This window comes from Saccostrea echinata, unplaced genomic scaffold (genome assembly GCF_033153115.1).
Source record: "Saccostrea echinata isolate AGI-Se365-2 ecotype Australia unplaced genomic scaffold, CSIRO_AGI_Sech_v1 ptg000009l, whole genome shotgun sequence".
Lineage (NCBI taxonomy): Eukaryota > Metazoa > Mollusca > Bivalvia > Ostreida > Ostreidae > Saccostrea > Saccostrea echinata.
In genome coordinates, this window is record NW_026889758.1 from 28,559,853 (window position 1) to 28,587,852 (window position 28,000).

Genomic DNA, 28,000 nt, shown 5'->3' on the forward strand with positions numbered 1-28,000 from the left:
CACTGAGTTTTTTTTTAATAAGTATGTATGAATTTAAGATTAATAAAGGTTTGTAAGGTTTTATAAATAATGAGTAGGATTTCAAACTTTACTTATCGTAAGGAAATGGGAATTCCCCTATCTAGTGCCCAGACATGTATGCTCTTGCAGTTATACATGTAATCGTTTTTTGACACGTATTTTTTTTTAAGTTAACGCTTGTTTTTGTTGATATTTTGAATATAATTAACAATAATGATATAATATTATATTATAATTGAAGATAATGCTTGTCTTGGCTTATACCGGTATTGTATGTGGTGTCTTGCATTTCTTTAATCGGTTCTGTGTTTGGGGAAATTCCCATTAAAATATCGAACACTTTAAGATGAAGTTTAAAGGTCTATATACACAGGAGATTTTTTTTAAAAGTCTATGTAGGGCAGGAAGTTCAATTGCTGTGATTAATATACAATTTTAACTTTTGAAAATAAATTATTGTCCATTTGGAATTAGAGATTTGATGTGTATCATTGAGAAAAATGACCACGATGTCGAAAAACACTTGTTTGCTGATAATGTTGTTATTGTCCACCGTTAGTTTTAGTTTGGCTTTAAAGGTATGTAAACTCTCTCTCTCTCTCTCTCTCTCTCTCTCTGTACATACTAGTACCGTATTTCTGCTTTTGTATTTTTCATGCATAGTTATTATTTTTTTTCGTAAATAAATTCTCCTAATGTTGTTATTATTATACAGAGAGAAAACAGTACTTGCCAGGTCTCAGACTTGGAGCCAGGGCGCCTACTGTCTTGTTCTGATGAAAACAATATTCCAGTTTCTGTTGTATCAGAGGTACCTAGCGGATCCTCATGCAAAATGATATGTCCTTATAAGGAAGTGGAGGCCTGGGTCACGTGTGACGACGGACTCTGGAATGACTACTACATCCAATGTATGTCTTTCTGTCAATATAAGCAAGTCCATGGACTAATACTAGTAAGAAAAAACAAAATTTGCTTTTAAAATAGAGACACTTTAGCAGATAACTTGTTCTTTTAAAAGATTGCAAAGAATCCATACCAACAAAGCGTGCACACGTAATCAAAAAACGGGGTTGGAGAGTGAGAATTCGAGTCCGGCGTTTTGTAAGAAAAATTGGATGCCTTTTTTCCCGGTGTAAACCACGTAAGTATACGGAGATGAATCTTACACTTAATCATCTGACTTTGAAGTTCCTTGTAAAGAGAAGGATTTTATGTTTAAGATAGTATACACTTATCCACTGTTATATTTAAAATAGTATACACTTATCCACTGTAATGTTTAAGATAGAATACACTTATCTACTATTATGTTTAAGAGAGTATACAATTATCCACTGTTATGTTTAAGATAATATACACTTATCCATTGTTATGTTTAAGAGAGTATACACTTATCCACTGTTATGTTTAAGATAGAATACACTTATTCACTGCCTAAGAGTAGGATAGTCCTTTTTTCAAACCCGGAACATGAACTTTTTCACGATTGACGAAAGAACCAACCAATTCACAGCCAGAGGATAGGCATTTTACTAATACTGATGCATATATATTTCCAAAGGGGTTAGATAGCACTTTTTATATCCTGGGGTATCTGCTCTGTGAAATTCTTCAGTGTTAGAGAAACTGCTAATCAATCATATTACAGGAAATCAAATTTGGGGTCAAATTTTTAATGAAAATTTTCTGAGAGGTGGATAACACATTTTTATACCCCGGGTATGCATTAGTTAAAAATTTCAGACTATAGGAAAATAGTTATTTAACCTCCTAAACTTTATATAGTAAACAATTTATAATAATTGTCATCATTCCGTATTTAAGGTGATACTACTGCACCAAGTTTAATATGCCCCCCAGATCAGCATGTGAAAGCAGAGAAATTACAAACCTGGAAAAGGGTCTATTGGGCGGAACCCACTGCAAATGATGGTAGAGATGGGGCCATAAAGTAAGATTTGTTTTAGATTTGAAAGGAAGCTGCTGCTGCATATACTTCCTTAAAAAATGATTAGTTTTACCTTTACACTCGTTGAATTTAGGCCAACACGTAATGGCAAGGGACCAGGAAGCTACTTTTCCGGTAGGAATATTATCGGATACTATGCACGTGACAAGAGTGGAAACATGGCCCGATGTGTCTTTACTGTGACAGTTACAGGTTAGTTTATCTTAAAATAAAAATACTGACTAAAAGGAATAACCTAATAAAAGTGAATTTGAATATCTATCCGATTTGACCCTTAAATAAATTTTTTAAAATCAATTTTTAATGAATTTTGATATCCTATCCATTTTTTCCAACAGTTAAGAGATGTCCAAAGCACAATCCTATTAGTAATGGATATTTCCAGTGTCATCCTAGTAATGATCCGAGATATGGTGCAACGTGTAAATTCGGGTGTTATCGGGGTTTTTCGCTCATCGGAAACACACAACTGGATTGTTTATATACTGAGTCATGGAACTATCCGACTCCACATTGTCAAAGTAAACTTTCTTTCTTACTATTGCTTAATGTGCTTCATAACTCTCAAACAATTACTCAAGCTTTTGGTTTCCCCAAAATGTTACGAAAACACCAAAATCTTTGACACTGGACTTGAGCTTTGTTGTAGCATTTTTTCGATATTACCAAGAAAAAAAACATTGAAGTTAAGAATGCACTTGAAAAATATACATGTACATGAATAAGGTTAGACAGATTATGATGATTCAAGGAAAAATCATTTCAAAAGGAAGAAACAGGTTCAAAATAAATGTTATAAAAAGTAACTATCCTTTTCCCCCTGAACTTTTGTTTCTGGGTATCTAATTCAGTATATGAAAAGACACCCGACAACCTCATCTTCCAATAACTAAAGATTAAGTTACTTGAGTTATTAAAGAATAACGTATGAGAAGCTTAGGGAATCTATATTTCTTTATAGACTTTATTCCCCTTTATTTTTCAGTCTGTCTCACCAACACATTTATTTTTATATATGCTTTATATATTTTTTTTTCTTCGTTTTTATAGAAAAAACATGCCCCACTCTCTCTCCGTCTGTAGGCAATTTAAACTATTCCTGTACTGACGGTAACAAATATCGCAGCATCTGTACATATTCTTGCGCCAAGGGATATGACATCACTCCTGGTATGTCACGTGTTCGTGTTTGTACAGCCAATGGAAAGTGGAGAAGTGAAGAACCTACATGTATAGGTAAAGTCCCTTGATGCTTGCCTGGTACAAGTAAAGTATTACTTTTTTATTTTATGTAAATTTTGACTTTTTACTTGGTAATTTAACTTTCATTTTTTAGACATCGAACCTCCAGAAATTCAGCAATGTGAACCTATAGTTTATGCATTTGCCGATAGGAATTCGACTTACGGTGTTGCTACGTGGAAGGAGCCAATTGCCATTGACAATCACGACAAAAACGTCACGGTTTCGAAAGAAGGGAATATCTCTCCAGGTGATAGGATACCTGCTGGCAATTACAAAGTTACTTACAGGGCCAGAGACAAATCTGGGAACAACGCTTCTGTGTGCACAACCAATATCATAATGAAAGGCATGTATATTTATACCTTAAAAGAAAATCACATAATCCTTAATCAATAAAAATTTCAATTTTAAAACGTATTCTTCTTAAATCGGTACAGTTCTAACATGCCCAACTGTGTATCCGACGCCTTTTCTGAGTGTAACGTGTCCCCAGGGATCGAAATACGGTGGTCAGTGTGAGTTTAACTGTGACCCTGGCTCTATTCGAAACGGATCTCAGATTGCTGTCTGTGAGATGAGTACAATTGGTAACTATGGATATTGGACCTGGGGTGATAGGCAACCATTTTGTCAAGGTTTGTTGCTGTCTCATTTAGTTAAAAAATGCATTCTATATTCGATAGCAAACCGAAAATATCATGTTTCTGTTCTTTGTGACAGTTATACAGAACTGCAAACGCAAACCAAACGAGCCTAAAAATGGTGCTGTTGCTTGTGACTACTGGCTGGGTGGAAAGTTTTGTCAAATGCTTTGTAAAAGTGGATATGATGTCAGCCGAGGTTCTCATTTTTACGACATGATTGTTTGTGGCGATAGTGGCGAGTGGCTTCCAGCAGGCGCGCTTCCACTTCCAGACTGCGCTGGTAAATGAATGTAACATTGATCAGTTTTGGGTATTCTTTTCATTCTTACACGGTACGTGTTGGCCTATTCTAAGTTGTCGATGACCATGTTTTCAGAGAATCGTAAGGCAAAGAGAGGAATTTTACGAATGTCTGTAACATATTATTTCAATGGAGACTGTACAGATTCTGCTGTCCAAGAAGAAATCAAAAGAAAATTCATCGCAACATTAAAATATTCAAATTTCAAAGACGCCTGTGAAATACACGCAACAGAGTGCAGAGTGGAAAATGTTCAGGTTGTTTTCTCCGTTTATTTCACTCTATTCGAATTTTTCACATTTAAAGCGATTACATACTCGTAGCTTATTTTATGTTTCCAGCTAAGAATGCTGCTTTTAACAAATATCTTTATTTGATTAATTTGATTTATTATCATACAATTCAAATATGAGCCCACAGTAATTCGATTAGTTTGTGAATGCTATGAAGTCTGGTCTTTTGAAATGTTTGGATGACATTTACAGGTGAAATGTGGAGCAAACGGACGAAAACGATCTGCTGAGCTAAGACTGGACTTTGATGTTGCTGCTTATTTCGACAGTTCAAATTTTTCTGTCTCGTTCGCACAACTAAGACGCCATCAATCTGACATAACAGACAAATTAAAAGACGATAAATTGTCCGGTTCTCTTGATTTCAATGTCACCTCCAGTGGAATCATGGAAGCACAAGATATTGGAAATTATGATCTTGTACTTGATTGTCCAGAGAAAACTGTTCCATCTTACAAAACTGTAGCGTGTGGTAATTGAATCGTCAGAATATTTTCAAAGCAAACTCTGTTAAAAGTAAAATGATTGTGGACTGTTAACTGAGTAATTGAGCAAATAATATATTTTTTTCCTTTATACCAGTAGAATAAAACAGTTTCAATTATTTTTAATTATTTATTTAAAACATTTGTATCTACACACGTATATGTAAATGCCTAAACATGCAACTTTTTTAGTTGAATGTGCAGCCGGTACGTATTATGATGTTACCACAGAAACTTGTCCGATGTGTCCACGGGGTACATACCAGAAATTAAGTGGTCAAGATCACTGTGTCAAATGTCCAGCTGGTCAGACGACAGAAGCAATAGGGGGACAGCTTCTATCGCACTGTAAACGTACGCTTCTAACTTACGACTATTTACATGAAATACTTGTATGTAAAGTTTTATAAAACAATATATTTGAAATGTACTTAAGCCGGTAAGTTCTGTTTCTAATCTAGAAATGACAGATAACGTATTCACATCATATTTAATTGTATTTATCTTTTTTGTTAAAGCTGGTTGTGAACCTGGTTCATGGTCCCCTGATGGGACCCCAGAATGTTCCCTGTGTCCGGTCGGGACCTACTCGGATCAATATGGGTCAATCCAATGTACGGTGTGCCCAGGATCAACTACAACAGTAGAGGAAGGCTCAACAGGATTGTCAAAATGTCAAGGTTTGTATTCTTGACCTACTTGTAGTGCTACCATATTCTACAAAAGAGTTGTGAAAATCATTATATCAGTCATAATATTTTCCTTTTTTAAAGAATTTGATCTGCAACTTACGGACAGCAACCAAGTGGTATCCATAGAATTTGATACAGAGAAGAACACCAATCGCTTTGTAGTTTCTGTTTGGACAAAATATGAACAATCTGTGAACAACCTTGATATCAGCCTCTCTGCAAAAAATGGAGCAAAAATTTTGCAAATTACAATCGGCACTACTATAAGAGTTAGCAATTACAGGTAATAAATGAAGTGTCATACTAAATAGCATAGACAGATGTAAAGAATGCAACTTTAATTTATATTTCTTTATTTGAAATGTTTATCATTTTTTTTTAGTCGAATGATCGAAACAAGCACACAGATTAGCACTGACAAGTGGCATTCTGTAGTACTGGTGGTGGATGGCGGCAGTACAGAACTGTATATAGATAGCCAAAAAAGTGGAAACACAGGGCTTGATTTTGAACTGCCAACAAATATTGTGCTGGGTTTAAAAGGTTATAAATTGCTACATAGTGATATATTTAATTTTGCAAAACTTTGTGTTCATTGTTGTAATCTTATTTGTGTGTTTGTATGAAGGGAGGGGGGTGTATTAAGATAAGGATATAATTTGCGAATATGTGAATAACTTTTCAGGTAAAGCCATTGTCTCGCAGTTAAACATATGGAATTACAACCTAACATCTCTCACTGCCATTCTTGCTATGGCAAAAAAATGTTTCAACAACGGCCACGGCGACATTTTCCACTGGAAGGCATTCGAGAATGTGTCAGATGATAACACTTTCAAGCAAATACCAAGCGAATGCGATGGTAAGCATTTATCTCCTCCTACACCTCTAATTAAAGTTGACCTGTACCAAAATCTTCATGATACCCTGCAAATTACAGATACTGATGCCTGTCTAACAAACCCGTGCCAGAATGGTCAGTGTGTGGACGGAAGGACCGGATATAGTTGTGATTGTTATTATGGTTTCCATGGTGACAACTGTGAAGAGAACGTGGATGACTGTGTAGACCATGCATGTGAGAATAATGCCACCTGTATAGATGGCGCTGCGGAATATACTTGTCAGTGTGGATATGGCTATAAAGGAGAACTGTGTGAAACAGTCATGGGTAATTGCTTATTTTTAACTATTCTATGTATTTATGATCCTACAGCAGAAAATTTTAATATATACAAGTAAGTTCTGTATTATCAATGAGTTCTTGAAATACACTTGTCAGTTGATGGATCATGGGGGAACTGGGGTGAATGGTCGTCATGTTCTGTGACTTGTGGAAATGGAACACAACAGAGGGCGAGAGACTGTGACGACCCAGCTCCTGATAACGGGGGGCTGGAATGTCTTGGCAAAAGCATAGAAAATAGGAATTGTAGCCAACAAGAGTGTCCTGGTGGGTTAAATCATTCTTACATGCTATGTCATATTATACGAAGTAATTATTGATTTTATTAAATTTATTAAATTTTTTGTTCATTACGTTTTACAGAGTGTAACATGTTAGACAAACTGGACCATGCGATCTGGGTATGTAGTAATGACAGTGGGGGTATTAACTGCACAGTTGATTGTGAAGATGGATATGAATTCGACCATGATATTAAACCTTTTTACTATTGTGGAAGAGAAACATTCTATCTTTGGGACTTTCAGACCGACGATAACCCCAATGGCAAAACGCCTTACTGTTCTGGTAATTACGTTGAATTTATGAAAAAAAAAATTCTAAGATACTGCTTTATTTTGAAATGTTTTTTTTATTTTGTTTATTTTTTATTTAGAAATAAGACCAAGTACCAAAATGCAGATCAGCTATACCGCATCGTACAAAGATCTTCAATGCGATACGTCAAACTTGTACAGCGAAACTAACGCCAAGGTTCCGGAGACGGTTCAGCGAGACCTTAGCAAAGTGAACTGTATTGCAACAGGTGTCTGTTTTCTTAACAATATAGCAGTAACTGGATGTAGTCGGAGGACAAAAAGATCAGCTGCAACTACTAGTGCAGGATTCCAGGTCTCTTTAACATGTGACTCAAACGTCCGTAAGTAGAAGGTCAACATTTTCCTGTTGAATTTTGATCACTTTAATCCCCGTGAATAAATTAGCTCGATCTCTTTATTAGATGGGTCTGAGGAGTGTTACACAGCCTTGTATATGTCAGTTGATGATTTGCAGTCTTTGGCTTGGAATGATTCGTTCGACACAACAGTTCAGGGATCAGTGTACAAGATCGATCAAGCAAGCACCGATGCCACTAGCTCTGTCAACTGTCCTACTGGCTCAGTGTCGGTTAAATTTTATTGTGGTAACTACTTTTATTATATGAATGAATTACTTAAAGTAATAATTTGTAAATATTTTTCTTATTGTACCGATATTTTTAACATACAGTTCCTTGTGGTCCTGGTCGATATTTTAACAAAGATGAATGTCTCAAGTGTGATTTTGGGACGTATCAGGATCGCTCAGGACAACTCTCGTGTAAAGAATGCCCATATGATACTACCACCCCTGGCAGAGAGTCAAGAAGCTCCACAGAATGTTCTGTCAAACTTCAAACTTCAAAAAATGGTAAATATATTTCTAATACTAAGCTTGCATTCGGTACAGAGCTTCGTTTTTATGCATACAAAATATTATAGGTTCCTGTTCCAAGTTTAATGAAGTGTTCATATGCTTGTTATTTCAGACACAGTATATATATCCATTAGCATTCTATCTGCGTTACTTTTAAGTGTTGTCATAGCAATGACTGTTCTTTTCGTTAGACGACAGTTGTAAGTATTGGTTTTTATTGTAGGATAACTAACATAACTTTTGTGTATTTTTGGTTTGTTAATTCTGTCTATTCTACAAGCTTAATTAATGATAGTTAAGTGTTCAAGTATGAAAGTTTTTATCAAAAGAATTGACTGATTGATAACTGCCTTTAATTATTAGCTGTGTTTCTCTGCGAGGAAAAGAAATGATTATTGAAGCACAAAAAGGTTTCCATCTCAGGCAGACCAAGCCAACAATAGAACAAAGGTTTTTCCTTATTATTTAAATTTAATTAAACACGTTTCTTCATGTTTGATAATTGATATTATCATGTTTATTTAAAAATTCATATGTTGCTAATCAGATATATTATTCTGCACCCATTGTGTCAAATACTTTACTTAAAAGAAATATTTGAAAGACCATGCATAAATATGTATAGAAATACGCATAGTAATTATTAATAAACCATTTGTTTAGAGAGAAAATTGACACTGGGAAACCAACCAAGTCGGATACTTCACTGTCTGTTTTAGATTGTCCTATAGTTGATGGAGACATCGAGGTTATATACCTGAAACACTGACATGGTGATGGAGATTGTTACTTTATTTTGAGTGTTGTACACTTTGTTATTTTGAGTGTTGTACACTTTGTTATTATGAATATTGAACAATATTAAAGGAAAATTAAATCGAGTTAAGTTATCTTTACATATTAGTTTCTGTCGGCATTGGTTATGTTGTATATTGTATACGATCTGAGGCAGTGCAATGATTCACTAAGTTGCGTATGTATATGACCTTTCTTGACAATAAAAAAATGAGTGAATGTGTTTAAACTTGTTATGCTTTCTAAAACAAATTTCGTTTAACAAAAAATATATATATATATATGCATATTGCATATCGTGTATATTGGTTTGTAATTTAATGAAAATTTAGTATTTTGTTGCGGGTGATCTAAACACCCCTATTCAAAAAAGAATGTGGTGATGCACTGGAGTTCCAATTGCAACATAAGATTTTCTCAATAAATCAAGTACATGTACAAGGTTGTGTGTGAAATCATCACATTTATTCCTCATCTAATCCTGTAAGGGTTTTTTTTTGCGCGTGACACTCGTAGAAAATAATATGTATTAGTAGGTGTGATCATGATGCATTGCTGCTATGAACTTTTTTCTTCATAAAATTGTACACTTGTACTGTTTCGAAATGAAAATTCTATACCCACAACTAATAACATGAACGCTTAAGAAATGAATTAATAAACACTACTCTTCATCTTAATCAGCAAACTATAATAGACACTCATCTTTTATTATGTGGAATCGAATCTTCGTCTATGATGCAAATATTTTTTTTTTGTAGTGTGTGCAAATATTTATTTGAGAATCAGATAGATTCTAATTCAAAACTTGTGTCTTTGAATCATATATATATATATATATATATATATATATATATATATATATATATATATATATATATATATATATATATATATATACATGTATATATATATATATATATATATATATATATATATATATATATATATATATATATATATATATATATATATATATATATAGAATACACAAAAAAATTCAATCATGTAATTCTTTTGTTCGACAAACATTGTATTCATTGTATATGTAATATTAGAGCTCTGGTAGACTAAGCATGTGTCATTAATATACATGTACATGTATCTCATATACATAACATGTATAACTTTTTTCAATATAATTTATTTTGATTTATATGTTTGACAATCATTGTATTCATTTTGTATGTATAATAAGGAAAGGATCTACTAAGTTGAAAGAACTTTTATCCAATCGGCTATTGTATATATCATACAATAAAATATGTTCAAATCAAAATCAAATCAACTAATGATTTTTCAACATTTTATTTTTCTTGTTTTTGTTTGCATGTGCTCAATGAAAGTTTTTATTTTGTTATTCAGTAAAATCACCACTGACAGTACAGTTAATTACCGATATTTTTATATATCGATCGTTTAAATTTTAAATATATTTGAAATTTAATCTTCCTGGTACAGAAAGTTCGATTAAGGATCGGATAGAAATATCTTCCGTTATTCGAAAACTTTAGTGACCTTATTAAAACAGCAAGTACGAAATAATCATGTAAAATATTTAAAAGCTGCTTTCAGAGGTCTGAATTAATATGCTGTAGTTGAGTACATTGAGAAATATCTGAACATTCCTGAAGGACTCAACAAAATCGAAGTATTAAACAAAAAGTTGCAAAATAATATTTAGCTTAATTTAATTTTTATTTAAAAATTCACTAATTTAAAACATATTTCTTCATTAACGTCGTTTTACCGTATACATTTTTGTCAGAGAATTTCTAGTATTAACAACTGCTGACGACTCCATCATTCACTGGAATGTACTCCCCCCTTGTGGAATGGAAACATATAGTAAATAAAAATCTTTTCTTTTTTTTTTTATAGAATTTAAAGTAATGTTTCAAAGGAAGAAAGAAAATAGTTTGGAATACCCTATTTTTAAATCGTTTTTTTAAAAAGTCGGGTTATAAATATCCTTTTATTCTATAAAGTCATTTTTAAAAGAATTCACTTCGATGAAATTTTAAGCCTCTATTTTGACAAACTTCAATCTCCGCTACATGAAGATTCTTTCACAATCATTAGAAAACCTATCTAAATTCTCTAAGTAATTTTCCTACATGTCGTTGTGTAAAAATTTGGACAGGGAGAAGAGACTGCAGAGTGAATGCGTACTGAGTAAAAAGTAGGACTGCGTATTTGTTCTTCATTATTTGGCTTGTAATTTGGCAAATTTGCACAAAATAAACCTTGCTCTATAAAATTGTCTAAAAATATGACAACTTTGAAGCCTTTATGTGCTTGATTTTTTTTTTCCACTATTCTCCCAATTTATCGTTATCTTAAAATGAGGACACCTTTTGAATATAAAAAGGTTAGTTCATTATAGTTACACAAAAATACTTTCTTTTACCAAAATATTTTCTCAATAATTCAAATAAAATTTGTGTGTGAAATTATATTTCATTTTCATCTACTTAAAATGTAATTATAGATATGTTCAGTTGAAATTGCAAGTTTAACATTTTTCCTTCATTAAATTCTTAATTTGTTGAACAATTCCGTTTCGAAATGAAAAATAGTAATGAGCATAAATAATAATAAATCTTCATCATTTTATTTTCCTCCTCTTTTACCTCACGCCGTGTTGTGCTCAGTGGTAGGTCGTTGTTTTGGTTGTTTCTTTATTCAGTAAAATCACCTCTGACGTTAGTAAAGATATCGATATTGCATTTATCGATCATTTTAATCTAAAAATATTTGAAATTTAACCTTCCTAGAAATTTCTTCCGTTATTAGAAAACGCTTGTGATCTTATTGAAATGGTTATGTACTAAATAATCATGCAAGACATTTAAAAAAAAAAAATTGTTTACAGAGGATCAAAGCAATGTATCCTAGTTTCTCATACAACTGAGTATCTTCGTTGAGAGATCAACATATCAAGTTCCTATCAAATCACACTTAAAGGTTCTTCTTTTGATGAATCTCACAGCTGTCGAAATGATAAATTAGTTCAGGAAGGAAAAAATACACAAATTATATGTTCTATGAGATAATAGAATGCGACAAAAAGCAAAACTTCAAAACTTAGCATGGCAATTACCTTACTTATCATCATAATTAGAAAATATATATACATGTATATACAATGCAAAATGCGATACCAAATCAATTGATCGGAAAGTATTTAAACTCAAGAATTTCTTTCTTACTCAATGATCCTGCCCTGCGAATAACCTCAGGTTTTTCCCATAATCGTTAAAGAGTTTCTTACTTAATTTGCATTAATGTTGCCCTCAATATTTACTGGTGTTTAAACTTCCTGAAATATTTAATTCGGCTTTGCATTAATAAAAAATTCTTCCGTTATTTGAATGAACTGACGTTACCCTCCGCATAGGTATTGTGTGAGGGAACTGAAAGCATTTAACATTGCACTTTCTTAAGTTATTTGTACATACATTAAACGATCAGTCTGAAGAGAAAGAAATAAACAAACAACCAAAAGTTTAAAAATATTTTACAACATACTATTTGGTACTCTGTTGTGAATAATTTCTAGTTACCATTCTTTTTATCTTCGTTATAATGTGTAAAAGTTATTATTTTGAAGACAGTACATGTATTTTATATACCAAATGATTATCATTATCTGAGATGCTACACGTTGCTTGAGGAACGTGTTTGAAATTAACACGTACAATAATGAAAATGATGCAGCTCCTTCTTATATTTCTTTGGTGCTACCTTCGTCGATTAAAATTAAGGTTTATCAATATCATTTTTAACCATCTGTTGAGTTTTATAGTCAGTTGTAAGATACTAGTAACTGACAAAAACTCTATCTTTAATTTTTTTTTTTTTTTTAGTGTCTTATCCGCCCAAAAGACACGAGTAGAGAAATTTACACATGACCTCGTATTCCATTCATTATTTCGAAATACTAAATATGGTCAAAGACTTCTACTTTTCAAGGGTTCCAATAAGATTTATAAAGATAAGTCAGAATTATAAATCTTAAGTCAATCACAGCCAATCTTTGATAACTGACATGGACTTATTTCATAAATCATTTAGTGTCTGAATAAAAACGCAGCTCATGATGCTAAAAATTTTAAAGTTCCTAGACTCAAATCACCTCCGTGGACTTGGAATGAGTCCAAACTTTACCTTACCCGGGATTCCCATGTCTTTATTTAGAAACATAAAGTCACGTGAACATCTATACAGAAATCTCTATACATAAAGGCAGGTGAATTAAAACTATTTTAAAAAACTTATACATGTAGTTTCTTGCTTGTTGATTTCTGATATTTTAAAGAAGTTTTTCATCAAAGTTAATGTGAAGTATAAAAACAATACAGAGATTTTTTTTTAAAACATCCTAATATTAATTAGTTTTGAACTAATTTTAAACCAGTTTAAACAAATAGTTCTTTATTCCAGTTTGTCCTGCAATGTCTACTTTGTAAAACAGAAATTCCATAAAGGATTCTTTGAATATAAATAAACTTTTAATATGTTTCTTCTTTGTGCCACGCTTAAGTAAATATCACCGAGCAAAATTAACATTTTTAAATTAAAATAACTTTTTAATATATTATACTAAATTTGGACGTTTATCTGTTAAATTCTCTATCTATAATTATTGTATGTCTATTATTTAGTTGATTGTGTCTCATTCTCTTTGAAGCAGGATTAAGACATTCCAATTGACTTTAAGTGACGTGTCAAAAGAATTGATACTCGTTAGGTGTAAATACCTCAGGACCTGTTAATCTAATATCAATAACTTTGTTTATATAATTATTTAGCAATGTCTTTTATGTCCATTCCATCAAAGAAACACACCTGTCTATCAATTAACTCAGCTAGTGTCATAATTCAATTATTGTTTACTCTCTATCTTACAAAAAGCTATGTCCATTATACTTTCTTCAGTTTTGGAGGCCCGATGCTCTACCGGCCACATCCAACTCGGTTAAGACTTGTAAACTTTCGTTAAAATTCATGTTCATTGTTATTTACCATCGTCCATAATAAATTTGGAAACCTGATTTACCAATTCTTGGACTTTATATTGGAAGACCATAAGGAATACGGCACCTTTCTCGTTTACATTGTATTACGGTCCCACAGCGCCGCTACTTTATTACCCGCCAACATTCCTTCTTCCCCGTTTACGCTAGAACAACGGATATAGTCCAGGAATTATTTTTATAACTTATAACCAAAATCTAACTGGTTATAATTGGTGTTAGAATCGGGACGATCCCCTTTGTGTTGTACCTTTCACTACGCCAGCGACGTGTTCTACCCATGAGTTTAATTTCCCCTAACATCAAACATCACGATGGACTTTTATTTTCGACCAGCATGGACATCAACAAATTCTATATGGCCGCAATTTAGCTATGCCTTTAACAACCCTTCTACAAACTTTCCGCCATCAGTGTGTTTTAACTGTGGACAGTATGGACATTACGCCAAAAAGTGCCAAGCTCCTACTAAAAAGTCAAAATCTACAAAATTGCGCGATGCACGCAGAGCCCAACTTTTCTCCAACCGAAAACTATGTCTTAGAGAGCTGCCATTCCACAGTCTTAAAGAAGCTGCTTTTCACAAATGTGTGGACGTAACTTCATCTCTCCGCTTTGAAATTTCAAGAACAAAACAACAGCTTAAAAGCTCAAATATCCGGATCAAAGAACTGCTTCAAAAACTGCAAACCACCAAGCAAAACTTGGAATCAACAGAGAAACAGCTCAAATCTGTCCAACAAGCCTGTTCTTTGAAAGTTTCCCAACTAGAAACGAACCTCCAGACCGTACAGAAAGCCAAACCAGAATTACAACGAGAAATAATTGATCTCCGCATTGATCTGAACAACGCCAATAAGAACAATACACTGGCCTCAGACCATGTATTAGTACTTTCTACCAAAAACCAAAAGCAGTGCGAGGAAATCCAGAATCTGACAACACAGCTTTACGCCACTGACCAGAACATGACAAAGCAAAGGGATCGGATAGCCGAGCAAGACGCAGAAATCAGATGTCTCCGCTTCAAAATTGATACTCAGGATCAAGAAATCAGTTCCTTCCGATTCACAATCGAATCTCAAGTTCAAGAGATAGAAAATCTACGCAATCAAGTCGAGGACCAGTACAACGAAATCGAAAGTTTAGAGCATACGATTGAATGCGAGAGACAAAACGGACATAATCCTTACCCCTCGTACAACAACTTCCACGGACAGTGCCAATATCAACACTTCTCGCCATTTTAATTTATTAGGTGTTCCTTTCTAAAACACGAGGACGTGTTTTCCCGGGGGCCGAAGGATATTATCACCGAGCAAAATTAACATTTTTAAATTAAAATAACTTTTTAATATATTATACTAAATTTGGACGTTTATCTGTTAAATTCTCTATCTATAATTATTGTATGTCTATTATTTAGTTGATTGTGTCTCATTCTCTTTGAAGCAGGATTAAGACATTCCAATTGACTTTAAGTGACGTGTCAAAAGAATTGATACTCGTTAGGTGTAAATACCTCAGGACCTGTTAATCTAATATCAATAACTTTGTTTATATAATTATTTAGCAATGTCTTTTATGTCCATTCCATCAAAGAAACACACCTGTCTATCAATTAACTCAGCAAGTGTCATAATTCAATTATTGTTTACTCTCTATCTTACAAAAAGCTATGTCCATTATACCTTCTTTAGTTTGGAGGCCCGATGTTTACTGGCCACATCCAACTCGGTTCAGACTTGTAAGCTATTGTTGAAATTCATGTTGATTGTTATTTACCATCGTCTATAATAAATTCGGAAACCTAATTTTACCAGTTCTTGGACTTATATTGGAAGACCATAAGGATATCACAGTGAAAAATTCACTGTTCAAGAAAGAACTTTATTTTGGACTTTACTTTTCAATTTTTAAGTTGTGTCATATTTTATTTCTCACGATATGTTTCGCGAATCTAATTGTTTAATTGACCAGTGACACTTTTCGGACACTTGGTCTGTTGTTACAAAGAGACAGAGTGCTATGTCTCAAGAACTGTTAATCTCTAAAAACAACACTGTGTAATTATCTGGGGTTTTTTTATGTCCAAACATCAAAGCGTCATTGAGTTTATTTAATTAACCCATACCTGTGAATCTTTCACTCATTTTACTAAATGTCAACACCTGTCATTTATTTACTCATTATGTACATTCTTATAAATAGTCATGTATAATTTCAATCATTAGTCTGGAATATACGAAGGCCAGTCTCGGCCACGACCGACTCGTCAGGACTCTGAGTCCGGGGCCACTTCGGCCAGATCCGACTCGATCATTTATAATATGTCTGTTTGTTGATTCATGTAAACTGTTGCCATCGTTGAGACTCATCTAATAAATACGGAATCCTTCATCATTTGTTTTATCTCTGGAATTGCATATTGGTAGACCTTCGGGAATACGGCACACCTATACTTCGTTTTTACCTCACGGCCACACAGCGCCTCTACCTATACCTCGTCCCCCCTACGCCAACATACCCTCACCCTGTTCGTTCTGCAAACAACAGATGCAGTTCCAGACGAATTCTTAAGGTATGTCACTCGTGAAATTTGTTATATCAAGGATTTTTTGAGAAGTATATTTTGGATAAGTACTCATATAGTATGACTCAAAATCGCAGAGAAAACAGGGGGTCAGTGTGCATCTTACTGATCTACGGTACAATTAAGTTGACCTTTTTGCACTTAAATTTTAACTCTTTGGTTAATCACTTTAACCTTTATCATATTTTATCAGATGTAACCATGGCGATAAATATAATCTTATTTCATGTAAAATAGTTTGAATAATATTTATCATTGAACAAATCTTGCAAATTAATGCGCGTAAATTATTGTGTGACCTTTTTGCACTAAAAAAGTAACATATTTGGGGTATTAAAAATCTAAATAGACAATAAAATATTTTTTGTATCAAACTTTTTACGACTTCAGTGCTGATCAGTCACAAGTATCGAGAAGTTTAAAATAATGAAAGAAAAAGTTGGGGTCAGTGATGTAAATTTTGAAATATTTGTAAAATATGCGATTTTCAGGCAAAAAAACGATGTAAATTTTATCTTGACTTCTTTAATATATCTTCATTTCTCAGCAAAGTTTGTTGAGGGAAGGTGTAAAATTTGTTATAAAAATATAAATTGAGACATATATTTAATATTCCTAGCATATCATAACGAAAAATATTCTCTGAGTAAAAGTATGTGAGTCTAAAGTTCCAAGATATTAAATTTAATAAATGTGCAGATTTGCAGAATTTTCTGCTAAATATCCTTCCACCACAAGAAATAGTCCCTCATAAATCTTGCTTCTTTATGAATTTTTGAGCAGTTTTTTCATTGAATGTTGAACAATTTACATTGTTTCATTCAAGTATGTTACGAAAAATTAATTTTGATAAATAGTTTTGAAGTAAGAGGTTCTGCCTGAACTTTTCTAAAAATCTGACGAGTGACATACCTTAAGTACCGTCCAATTCTACACGGTCACAATTGGTGGATGAATCCTAAGGGTAAAACAACGCCCGGGGCCGCTGCATATATTTTGCAGTGGTCAGATCTCGAACCTCTTCAGCAAGCGAGTTCCCCCTATTGAACCACTCTGCTCATCGAGAACTGTTCGACCAATGTATCAACGATGGACAACACCAGTTAACATCCATGAACACTTTCGGCATTCCTTTGTTAACCACCAGGATAGTTTCAATAACTAGTGTTTACCGATGTGTACGTCTACAAGAACATGAAAGAACAGAATCCGAGAAATAATTAAAGTGAAATTTCTTTCCAAACACGAGGACGTGTTTTTCCCGGAGCGGTGGGAAATTATCACAGTGAAAAATTCACTGTTCAAGAAAGAACTTTATTTTGGACTTTACTTTTCAATTTTTAAGTTGTGTCATATTTTATTTCTCACGATATGTTTCGCGAATCTAATTGTTTAATTGACCAGTGACACTTTTCGGACACTTGGTCTGTTGTTACAAAGAGACAGAGTGCTATGTCTCAAGAACTGTTAATCTCTAAAAACAACACTGTGTAATTATCTGGGGTTTTTTTATGTCCAAACATCAAAGCGTCATTGAGTTTATTTAATTAACCCATACCTGTGAATCTTTCACTCATTTTACTAAATGTCAACACCTGTCATTTATTTACTCATTATGTACATTCTTATAAATAGTCATGTATAATTTCAATCATTAGTCTGGAATATACGAAGGCCAGTCTCGGCCACGACCGACTCGTCAGGACTCTGAGTCCGGGGCCACTTCGGCCAGATCCGACTCGATCATTTATAATATGTCTGTTTGTTGATTCATGTAAACTGTTGCCATCGTTGAGACTCATCTAATAAATACGGAATCCTTCATCATTTGTTTTATCTCTGGAATTGCATATTGGTAGACCTTCGGGAATACGGCACACCTATACTTCGTTTTTACCTCACGGCCACACAGCGCCTCTACCTATACCTCGTCCCCCCTACGCCAACATTCCCTCACCCTGTTCGTTCTGCAAACAACAGATGCAGTTCCAGACGAATTCTTAAGTACCGTCCAATTCTACACGGTCACATAAACATCACTATTTAAAGGTAACTTCTTTGTGTAAATGTTTAATTTCAATCTCATAAAATCATTTTCACAAATGGACCTAACGCTTTTACTGGGAATCTAAATCAACATATTTTGTAGACGGCAAGTCATTTAAAGGAAACCCAAAATTACAGCACGTCAATGGGTTTGGTAGGTCCAAGATCAGTAACTCGTCCCAAAGCAAAATCCCATCGCATTTAATTCCATGGTCGTTTTTGAATATATTTATCAATAATTTTTGGTCTTAGATAACGCTTTGACATCCTATGATACGCACCGCGTTGCAAAAAGGAGCTCGGACTTCGAAAAAAAACTAGATGGCTTCCGTACGGGGACTTCCGTCGGTGGTAAGACAGGATTTAGCTCTGGAACCAAGGATTGTCATAAGGGTGTCATAGGAGGCCTTCTCTGTCTCTTTAGATGCAAGCAGGGATGGGGTAATTGAAAAAAATAATTGTAATTGAGTGTAATTAATTATTTTTCAAAGTAATTGGAAGTAATTTGTAATTGACCAATTTTTCAATTACTTGTAATTGAATATAATTAATTACATTAAAAAAAATACCCTGTAATTTCAATTACTTTTCAATTACATTTCAATTACTTTACATAATACATATTATGTGTATTTAATAGGAAAATATTTCCAACACAGTCACATTTAACAGTTATTTTAAATTTACTCAAAGAAGCCCTCTGTTTTTCAAAATCTTAAACTTTTTTATAGCTCAATAAATGAATTTGATATATTGGCTTGTTTATAAAAATATTATAGTTTGTTTTATAATTATAATGCACATAAAGAATTAATACGTTTATAATGTTTATCAAAAAATTTGTTCTACCAATCATAAGTATAAACATAAAAACATTTCAATTTTTGTTGCTTGATTATCAAAAAAGAAAATATAGAAAATAATTTAATGTGTCTTAAGACCTGCCTTGTTGCCCCTTCAATTAACTTCATACTGTAAATTGCTATCAAACAACCCTCCAAAGTTTTATATAATTTTATACCATGCTTTGTTTAATTTCAAAGATCTGACCATTAGAGTGATTTATTAAATACTATTAAGAATGCTCTACTATTTATACACTTCAGAAAAGAAATCAATATTGAATCACTATTTTAAAATTTAAACAGATCTTAATGCATGTAATGTATGCATTTGCTACCTGAAATATTTATTACATAAAACAAGTATTATTTGTCAACATTTGCAATTAAAGGTGTTTAGCTTGCCTACCTGTAGATGAAATAATTTGAGAGTATTTTATGGTTGATTCATAAACTCATGAAAACTCGCTTTTAATCAAATTTCATAAATGCAGTAAATTGATAAATGTACATGTAGGACTAAGTCTTATGTTGATGAAACACACAAACAATGTCAAAAATGACAGGTACCTGACATTATTTATTAATATTAATATTCAGTCATCAAGGGACACCGAACTACTTCACAGTGCTGTATGCTGTAGCTCTACTGTAATAACATAGGAAAAAACATGAATTTACCCAGTTTAAATGGTGAATAGTTTTTCTTCTTACGTAGCAACAAGCCAAACTACAGTTGAAAATGTCCTATTTGCAGTAAAACATAGCTATAAGAGTTTAACAAATATTGCAGTTGTGCAATTTCATGTGTTCAACATTCCCCAAATCAGGTTTTGAATGGATCCAAATTAAAGAAATAGTTATAAGACAAAACTCATCATCGCTTAGAATTAAGGGGCATCTATATTTCAATATATAGGTATTTAGGTAATTTCTTATTGGTTCAGCCTTTGTCTGAGGTTCCTAGACTGTAAAATTTACATTCAGCGTAATTTTCTTTCTGAAATCCATTAGAAACCTACAACATTCAATACCCTATTACACACACGAAATCTTGTCACCGCGCGGTAGAATACACAGTAGGAACTATACGCATTATCAATACTCAAGGAACACCAAAATGTATATTGTTTTAACTCAATTTAATAAAAACAATTACTATAATATTGTATTATTGTAAAAATATAACAATCATACGTTTAAAATTAATTTGTTATTTTTTCCCCTCGGAATATTTAAACAATAAAATGCTTTCTTTGGTTGTTAGTACGGGAATTAATGTCGCAGCTATTGCAGAAAAAATACATAACCCGTGTAAGCGGGTTATGTAATTTTTTCTGCAATAGCTGCGACGTTAATTCCCGTACTAACAACCAAAGAAAGACATTTTATTGTCTATATTTATATCTGTATAAATAATCATTTAAAGTAGGATTAAAAAGATTAATTATTGTATTGTTGATATGTACGTCATAGTACGTTTCATTTCGGAACAGCCACTGATCAAGAAATCTGTACAGGTGATATGCCTACTGTTGTTCATGAACTGATAAACGGCAATGGTTTTCTTAAGAAATAAAGGAGAAAATATTCAGTGGATGTAAATATTCATTATTTAACTTTCCATGTCACAGCGGCTCTTCCTAAGCACACCAGTTCTGAAAGGCGCTAAATTCATTATAAAGATTAGATTCACTAAACTAACACGCGAACGCGCGCAATATTCAATTTGTTGGCACGGCCAGATGCTGTTATAGGACCGACGACATCCAAAAACAAGAATTCAATGCTTAAATACGCCTCGGAGAAAGTAGGGACAACCACATATTGTTATATTCAAAGTGTCAGGTTGGTAAAGTAGATCATAGGTACATTGGTACCTAAATTTTCAAATTACTTTGCAAAGAGATGGTCTAGATATTTGTTTCTTGAATTTCTAAACCATGGTTAGGTACAGTGTGACAAATCGGAGTTCATAAATGGATCAAAGTGCATAGTTGGGTGTTTTGAAGGCTATAAAATGGTTCCTACATCTACACTGGAGCCAGAGAGCATTATATGTAATAAAACAAATCAAGGTCGGCCGACTTTGGACAAGGCAGTTCCCAGATGTCAAGGCTTTGTCATCAACATCGGCTAACTCATCCTTTTTTCTTTAAGAATCTGTTCATGAACAAATCAAGAAGGTTTCACTATTTCAGCATCATTGATTCATTGATGATTAAGTAATTTGCCTAGATGTTCGGCCAATGCAACAGAATTGGATCTAGTCCATGCCTATGCTGTCTGTACCCACAGCACTCACAGAATAATGTAACAGTTCCGGTGTAACGCAATGTGACATTGGATTTAGTCTAACATCAGGTATCATATTCTCTACCTGCCAAGAAGATGCCGTGGTTCACGGAGCTTCCATTTTGTCAAGGTAAAGGAACGGCACTTCCAAGTATATATATATATATATATATATATTTTAATTTCATTCTTTTTTTTAACATAGATTTTATTTGTGCTTTCACATATACAGACTGTACAATATATTAATTAACATTCAATACATGCTTTCATTTCTACTTCCTAATAATTCACATTACACATTTTCTTTATAGTAAATATATGTTGCATTTCAAAATCAAACTGAAATTATATATGACATGCTGTACATTTAAATGAATTTTCACTGTGAAAGCTTTATATACAAAAATGAAATAAAAAAAGGAGAAAGAGGGTGAAAAGGGGGTAAGTACAAAAAAGTGGGATGGGGGAACAGTATTAAGTATTGTAACATACTTGTACATTTGTATATAAACTTGGGGAAAAAAACATTATAGCATATTACAAATAGTTTTCCAGTATTTTTTATATTCTGAAAATTTACAGTTTCGTAAAAGTATAAATTTTTCAACTAATATTCTATCCACAATATTTTTTCTAACATTGAGATACTTAGTTTAGGCACATTTTTAAACCTACTAGCAAAAATAAATTGTATAGCAGTAAGTATTAATATATTGGGCAGTCTAAACATGTTTTTATTATTGAATTTACCAAAAAAAAATATCTTTTCTATCAAAATGAATGGTTAAATGAAATTTATTTATAAACCATTCCTCAATGTGACACCATTTTTTTTTTTAACACGGAAACACTTGCAAAATAAATGTTCAATCGTTTCAACATCTTGTTTACAAAAGGAACATGCAGGTGAATCAATTAGTTTCAGTTTATAAAGGTACATGTATTTATTTGTTGCAATAACCCTATGCAGAATTGAAATTGCATCCACTGAAATTTTGCTTCTTTTGTTACTTTAAAAGGAAGTTCGAATATTTTGTTCCAGTCTATATCGTCAAAAGTATTCCATTATTTTCCCATTTTTCTAGGACCCTAATTGCTTCCTTTTTCTTCTTAATGAGTTCGTTCTTATTATTTTTTCAGCTGGACGTTCTATACCAAAAAGGTTCAAGATCTTACCTGTAAACCTCCTAAAATCCTAAATTGTTCAAATACAATATATGCCTACACTACACAGACAGAAATAGCCGCCACACTGCCTCCGTCAACTGGTCAGAATTTGTGGCAACAGACAATGCAGGATCAGCAACTGTTTCACAAACCAGAAAAACTGCTCATCGAGCCAGTTTCCAAATTGGATTGACAGAAATTCGATATTTGGCAACTGATTTAAAAGGCAACGAGTCACCAAAATGTAATTTCTTCGTTAATGTTGAAGGTTACGAAAGTTGTCATACTACTGATGATTTTTAAAAAAGAAAGCAACAAGTTTAAACTAGAAGTCTCTGACGAGACTGTAGCTCTACTGGTTTGTACTTATAACAAAGGAAAAGAAAAGTAGCACTTGGACTTGAAACTTTGCAACAGCAGTAAATAGAGTAATGATCCTTGCTTTAGTCTCTTTTTTGTGGCAAGATTTATTGCAATCAAACTAAAACTGTAGGAAGAGTAACCTTTTAAAAGATTTTAACAGAAATTTTGATTTTAGTCACCATAGCAACATCATTCATCAAAATCATAAAACTGATCAAGGCAATTATGTACCTCAGTGTAGTCTATTTGCGTGGGAGTTTAGTTGAAATTAAAGGAAAACTATAGAAGGAGCAGAATTTTGAATGTTTTTCAAAGAAATTTGTATTTTTAGTAACCATGGCAACACTTCACCAAAATCAAAAACCGATAAACAGAATCAGGTATTTCAGTGTAGTCTACTTGTGTGCCAAGTACTTTTGAAATCAGACCAAAACTATTGGAGGAGTAGCGTTTTAAAGGAATTTCACAGAAATTTCTATTTTTAGTAACCATGGCAACACAGTTCATCAAAATCATAAACCGATGCACTAAATTATGTATCTTAGTGTAGTCTACTTGCGTGCCAAGTTATACTGAAATCAGATTAAAACTGTAAGAGGAGTAGCGTTTTAAATGATTTTCACAGAAAATTCTATTTTTAGTAACCATGGCAACATCGTTAATAAAAAAAAACGATGCACTAAATTATGCATCTTAGTCCAGTCTACTTGTGTGCCAAGTAATATTGAAATCAGACCAAAATTGTAAGAGGGGTAGCGTTTTAAAGGAATTTCACAGAAATTTCTATTTTTAGTAACCATGGCAACACCGTTTATCAAAATCGAAAACCGATGCACTAAGTTATAAATTTTAGCGTAGTCTACTTGTGTGCCAAGTAATATTGAAATCAGACTAAAACTGTAGGGGGAGTAGCGTTTTGAAAAAAAAACTTGTTTACAGACAGACGGACAGACAGACGGACGGACGCCGGACACCTTACTATCGCATAAGCTCTTCTGGCTCCGGGATCATGAAACGTCTTAAGCTTAAGTCAATATTCTCATATTGTGCAAAAATGTTGTAGAAGTCAAAAAGACCAAAATTAAAATATTGTTTTATTTTGCTTCACAAAAATGTTGCTATACCTGCAAATTTAGAGATTAATTCAACAAAAAATAAACATTTTACAGGCGACTGAAAATTTGACTTAAGTCTAAGTTTGTTTCATGATCCTAGGGCCTGGTCTCTGACCAGTAGAGCTAAAAATGCAAATGAGAGAAATAAGGACATCATGCTCATTTTCAAAATTTCGCTGCGACCAGCCTCTGATTGTTGACAAATATCTGTTTTATCAATACGTTACTACGGCGCCAATTTTCAGTTGCAGTTTATGGGAAGCTTTCCTCTGATTGGATACGGTACGATCACGTGTGAAAGAAATGACAGTTACTCTCCTGGTTCCTGGAATATTGGAGGGAATCGGCAGTTAATTTATTTCTCTTGATCATTACGCTTCAATAAGAAAACCTACCAGTTAATGAATTTTGCTTGAAAATTTTCAATGACGTGGTATTAGTTTTGCTAATTGCAACATTTTGTCATCACATTTTCATCAGAAAACCCCTTGCGATAAGCTCCCTGTCCAAGAAAACTGAACCATGGCTTGTGACACTTGGATCTTTGGCTTATAATGTCGAATGCAGTGTTCTGGCCAGTACGATATACCTTCTGGTACTGTCAGTTCCAAATGAGCCCCTTTCAGGGGACTGTTCACATGCTCATATTCCAATGGAGAATACACACCGTCTAACACAGTGCCAGGGTGCACAGGTTTGGAAAAAACATAAAACGGGCGGGGGATGCAAGTTCATGATGTATTTTTGTTCTCAAAAATTGTAGAAATTAACAGATAAATACAAAATAATTTACAATTATACGTGAAATTGTGGAGTTATTGCACTTCACAAAACATTTTTTTCTTTGAAAATTCTCAGATCTTTGCTAAGATTTTTATCAAAATACTTGTGAATTAAGTATATTTGAGTATAAATATATAAGTGAATTAAGGTAGAACCTATGTCATAAAAGTCTTTGTCACAAGATTTTCAAACTTTTCAAAATGATAAATTAGCACTCGCTTGTCAATCAGAAAAAAATATATGGTATGTTTCCTTGTTATTAAATGTAGTACAGCCTGTGCAACTTGGAATAATAATTTTACACTGCGATTACATATTTTCAGCCATTTTTAGGGTTACTGGTCATAATAAGAATATAGAAAATACTTCTTCAAACATCGTCGTTTATAGACTTTTTCAACTGAACCTTATTAAGCAATATTATTCAAGAATAAATTCTTTTTTATTTGATTGACATAAAAGATTAAGTCCACATTTCAACGAATATAGGCAAATGTGCTCAATATGATGAAGAACATACCCAAATGATTACAAAAAGTAATTAAAATATATACTTTTCCCCACAAACGAATGAAAGACACTCTATTTATCAATACTTCTTTTGTTGACCTTGCTGCACTAACACATGATTTAATTATTAAATGACTGTTTTGGGGTTACGTTAAGATTTAGAATGTAAATATTTATCAAAAAATGTTTGTTTGTTTTTTCTTTTTTGTTATAATAATTTAAAAAGATATTTTTGGGAAACATTATTATTATACACCAACCATTATAAATAATTAACAAATAATTATGAAAGGGAATGCACGTCATTTCATGATAGACATTACAAACTTTACACACAATTTTTAACAAATGTTTGACTCAGAGACATTTTTATCAAAATATTGTACTATTTAGATTTCTTAGGATTTTTAATTTCCTTCAAAATAGTTGCATGCCATTCACATTATCACAGTTGTGTAACTTTATTTTATCCCATGTTTACCCCTTTATCCCGTGGATATGACCCATTGGATAATTTTTTCATAATCCACAGTTGTGACGTCACAATGGTTTTTGCGTTAGCGCGATGAAGTAAAACAAAGTGGAGTCCTATATAAAACAGTGTAAAACATTGGTTGTGAAGTATTAAACATGGGATAAAAAGAATCTCCCATGATTTGTAGTTAGATATGACTTTTATCCAACTCGTTGTGTGTTTTTATCCCCTCGCCAAGGCTCGGGGATAAAAAACACACAACTCGTTGGATAAAAATCATATCCAACTACAAATCATGGGAGATCCTATATACACGAGACAGTCTTTAAGAAAGTTCGGGGAAAAGTAACATCAAAATAATGATGACGTCATAATGGATCTAGCATCAAGAAGTTGGTCTAAACTAATTTACTTGATATGACGTCATACGACGTAGGTTCTACGTTAAGGTCTAGTGAATCTTTTTGGTGCTAGATCCATTATGACGTCATAATCAGTTTAAACTTTCCTTTTCCCGTACTTTACGGCTCTAATAGAATAAAGTAGAAAATAAAATATTTTCATGGAATTTAATTTGAAATCATGTGAAAAGTAATCCGGATACCTTTATTCAATTTAATATGATTTTAAAGAAGAGTCTAAGAACATACAAATTACCTTTTTATGAGAGATTGTAGGCAATTTTGATACATTTCCTTTGTCTGATATGGAAAAAAACTCCAATATTCTTGACAGATTTCTTAATTTTTCTTTGAAAATGACAGATTAAAATACGATTTTTCATCTTGTTTATCCACAAATTATACCCCGATACACCTTATTTGACCAAGCCATCGTTATAAAGCATTGTTAAAGGAATTTATTGCTCAAATTTGAGAAATCTGTAGGCACCTTTCATTTACTAGATCTTGACCTTAAATATATTTTATAGTATTTAGTTTCAGAACGTTGCCGGCCTGGAATGACCACAGTTCTTGGTGATTTTTTTCTAATATTCTGGTTACTGTAACGATATGACTGTGTTGGAGGATATGTGTTTGTTGTTTAACGTCCCTCCCAAGAATCTTTCACTCATAAGGAGAAGCCACCACTTGCCGGTGGAGGATTGCAAATTTAGACCTATACTTGGCACTAAGGGCCATTGAGCAGTAAGGAATCTTTTTCATGTCAGCACCTACAGGACTTGGATTTATACGGTCTCTTCCAAAGGACCGGTCTCCACATCCCGCAGTGGGATTGCTGGACGATATTAAACAAAGCTTTATCAACTAGATGCAGCTCCTTGAGATGCAAATTTGGAGTGGAGTATGTCCCTTACAAATTGACAGCAATATCAACAATATTATCATCACTTGTGGACCCACAACTGGAAGGAAGAAACGTGACATTTCTGATTTTCTCCGACTTAAAGAAGTACCCACGATATACGGGTTGATGTTATATTGTCTACAACATGGTAAGATTTTTAAATCACTAGTGGTGCCACGATTTATTCTCTGGAGGAAGTACAGAAGAACCGTGGCGTTTTTGACATCATCACAGCGTACAGAGGTTGGTAATTTAACAGCTAGAGACCTGAGTCCAGATACCAGTAGCTTTATGCTGGGATACAACAGTCCAAACAGTCCAGATGGAATGGCAATACGACGGTCAACATTGACATGTGGTAAAACATAATTT

General features: G+C 33.2%; 1 protein-coding gene and 1 pseudogene across 1 annotated transcript; both read left to right on the plus strand.

Moving 5' to 3' along the window:
• Positions 1-530: 530 nt before the first annotated feature.
• LOC133182626 (uncharacterized) lies at positions 531-9,063 on the plus strand. Its single transcript, XM_061317474.1, has 26 exons — positions 531-599; positions 737-932; positions 1,043-1,165; positions 1,849-1,975; positions 2,067-2,185; positions 2,332-2,514; positions 3,044-3,229; positions 3,330-3,584; positions 3,676-3,873; positions 3,959-4,162; positions 4,259-4,440; positions 4,669-4,948; positions 5,154-5,315; positions 5,480-5,641; positions 5,735-5,936; positions 6,036-6,196; positions 6,339-6,515; positions 6,594-6,824; positions 6,936-7,106; positions 7,203-7,406; positions 7,495-7,758; positions 7,840-8,022; positions 8,109-8,288; positions 8,407-8,494; positions 8,658-8,744; positions 8,958-9,063. Exons 1-26 carry the CDS (start codon positions 531-533, stop codon positions 9,061-9,063), a joined length of 4,500 nt encoding a protein of 1,499 aa, XP_061173458.1.
• Positions 9,064-14,442: 5,379 nt separating this feature from the next.
• Positions 14,443-27,997, plus strand: LOC133182627 (uncharacterized; annotated as a pseudogene).
• Positions 27,998-28,000: the final 3 nt, after the last annotated feature.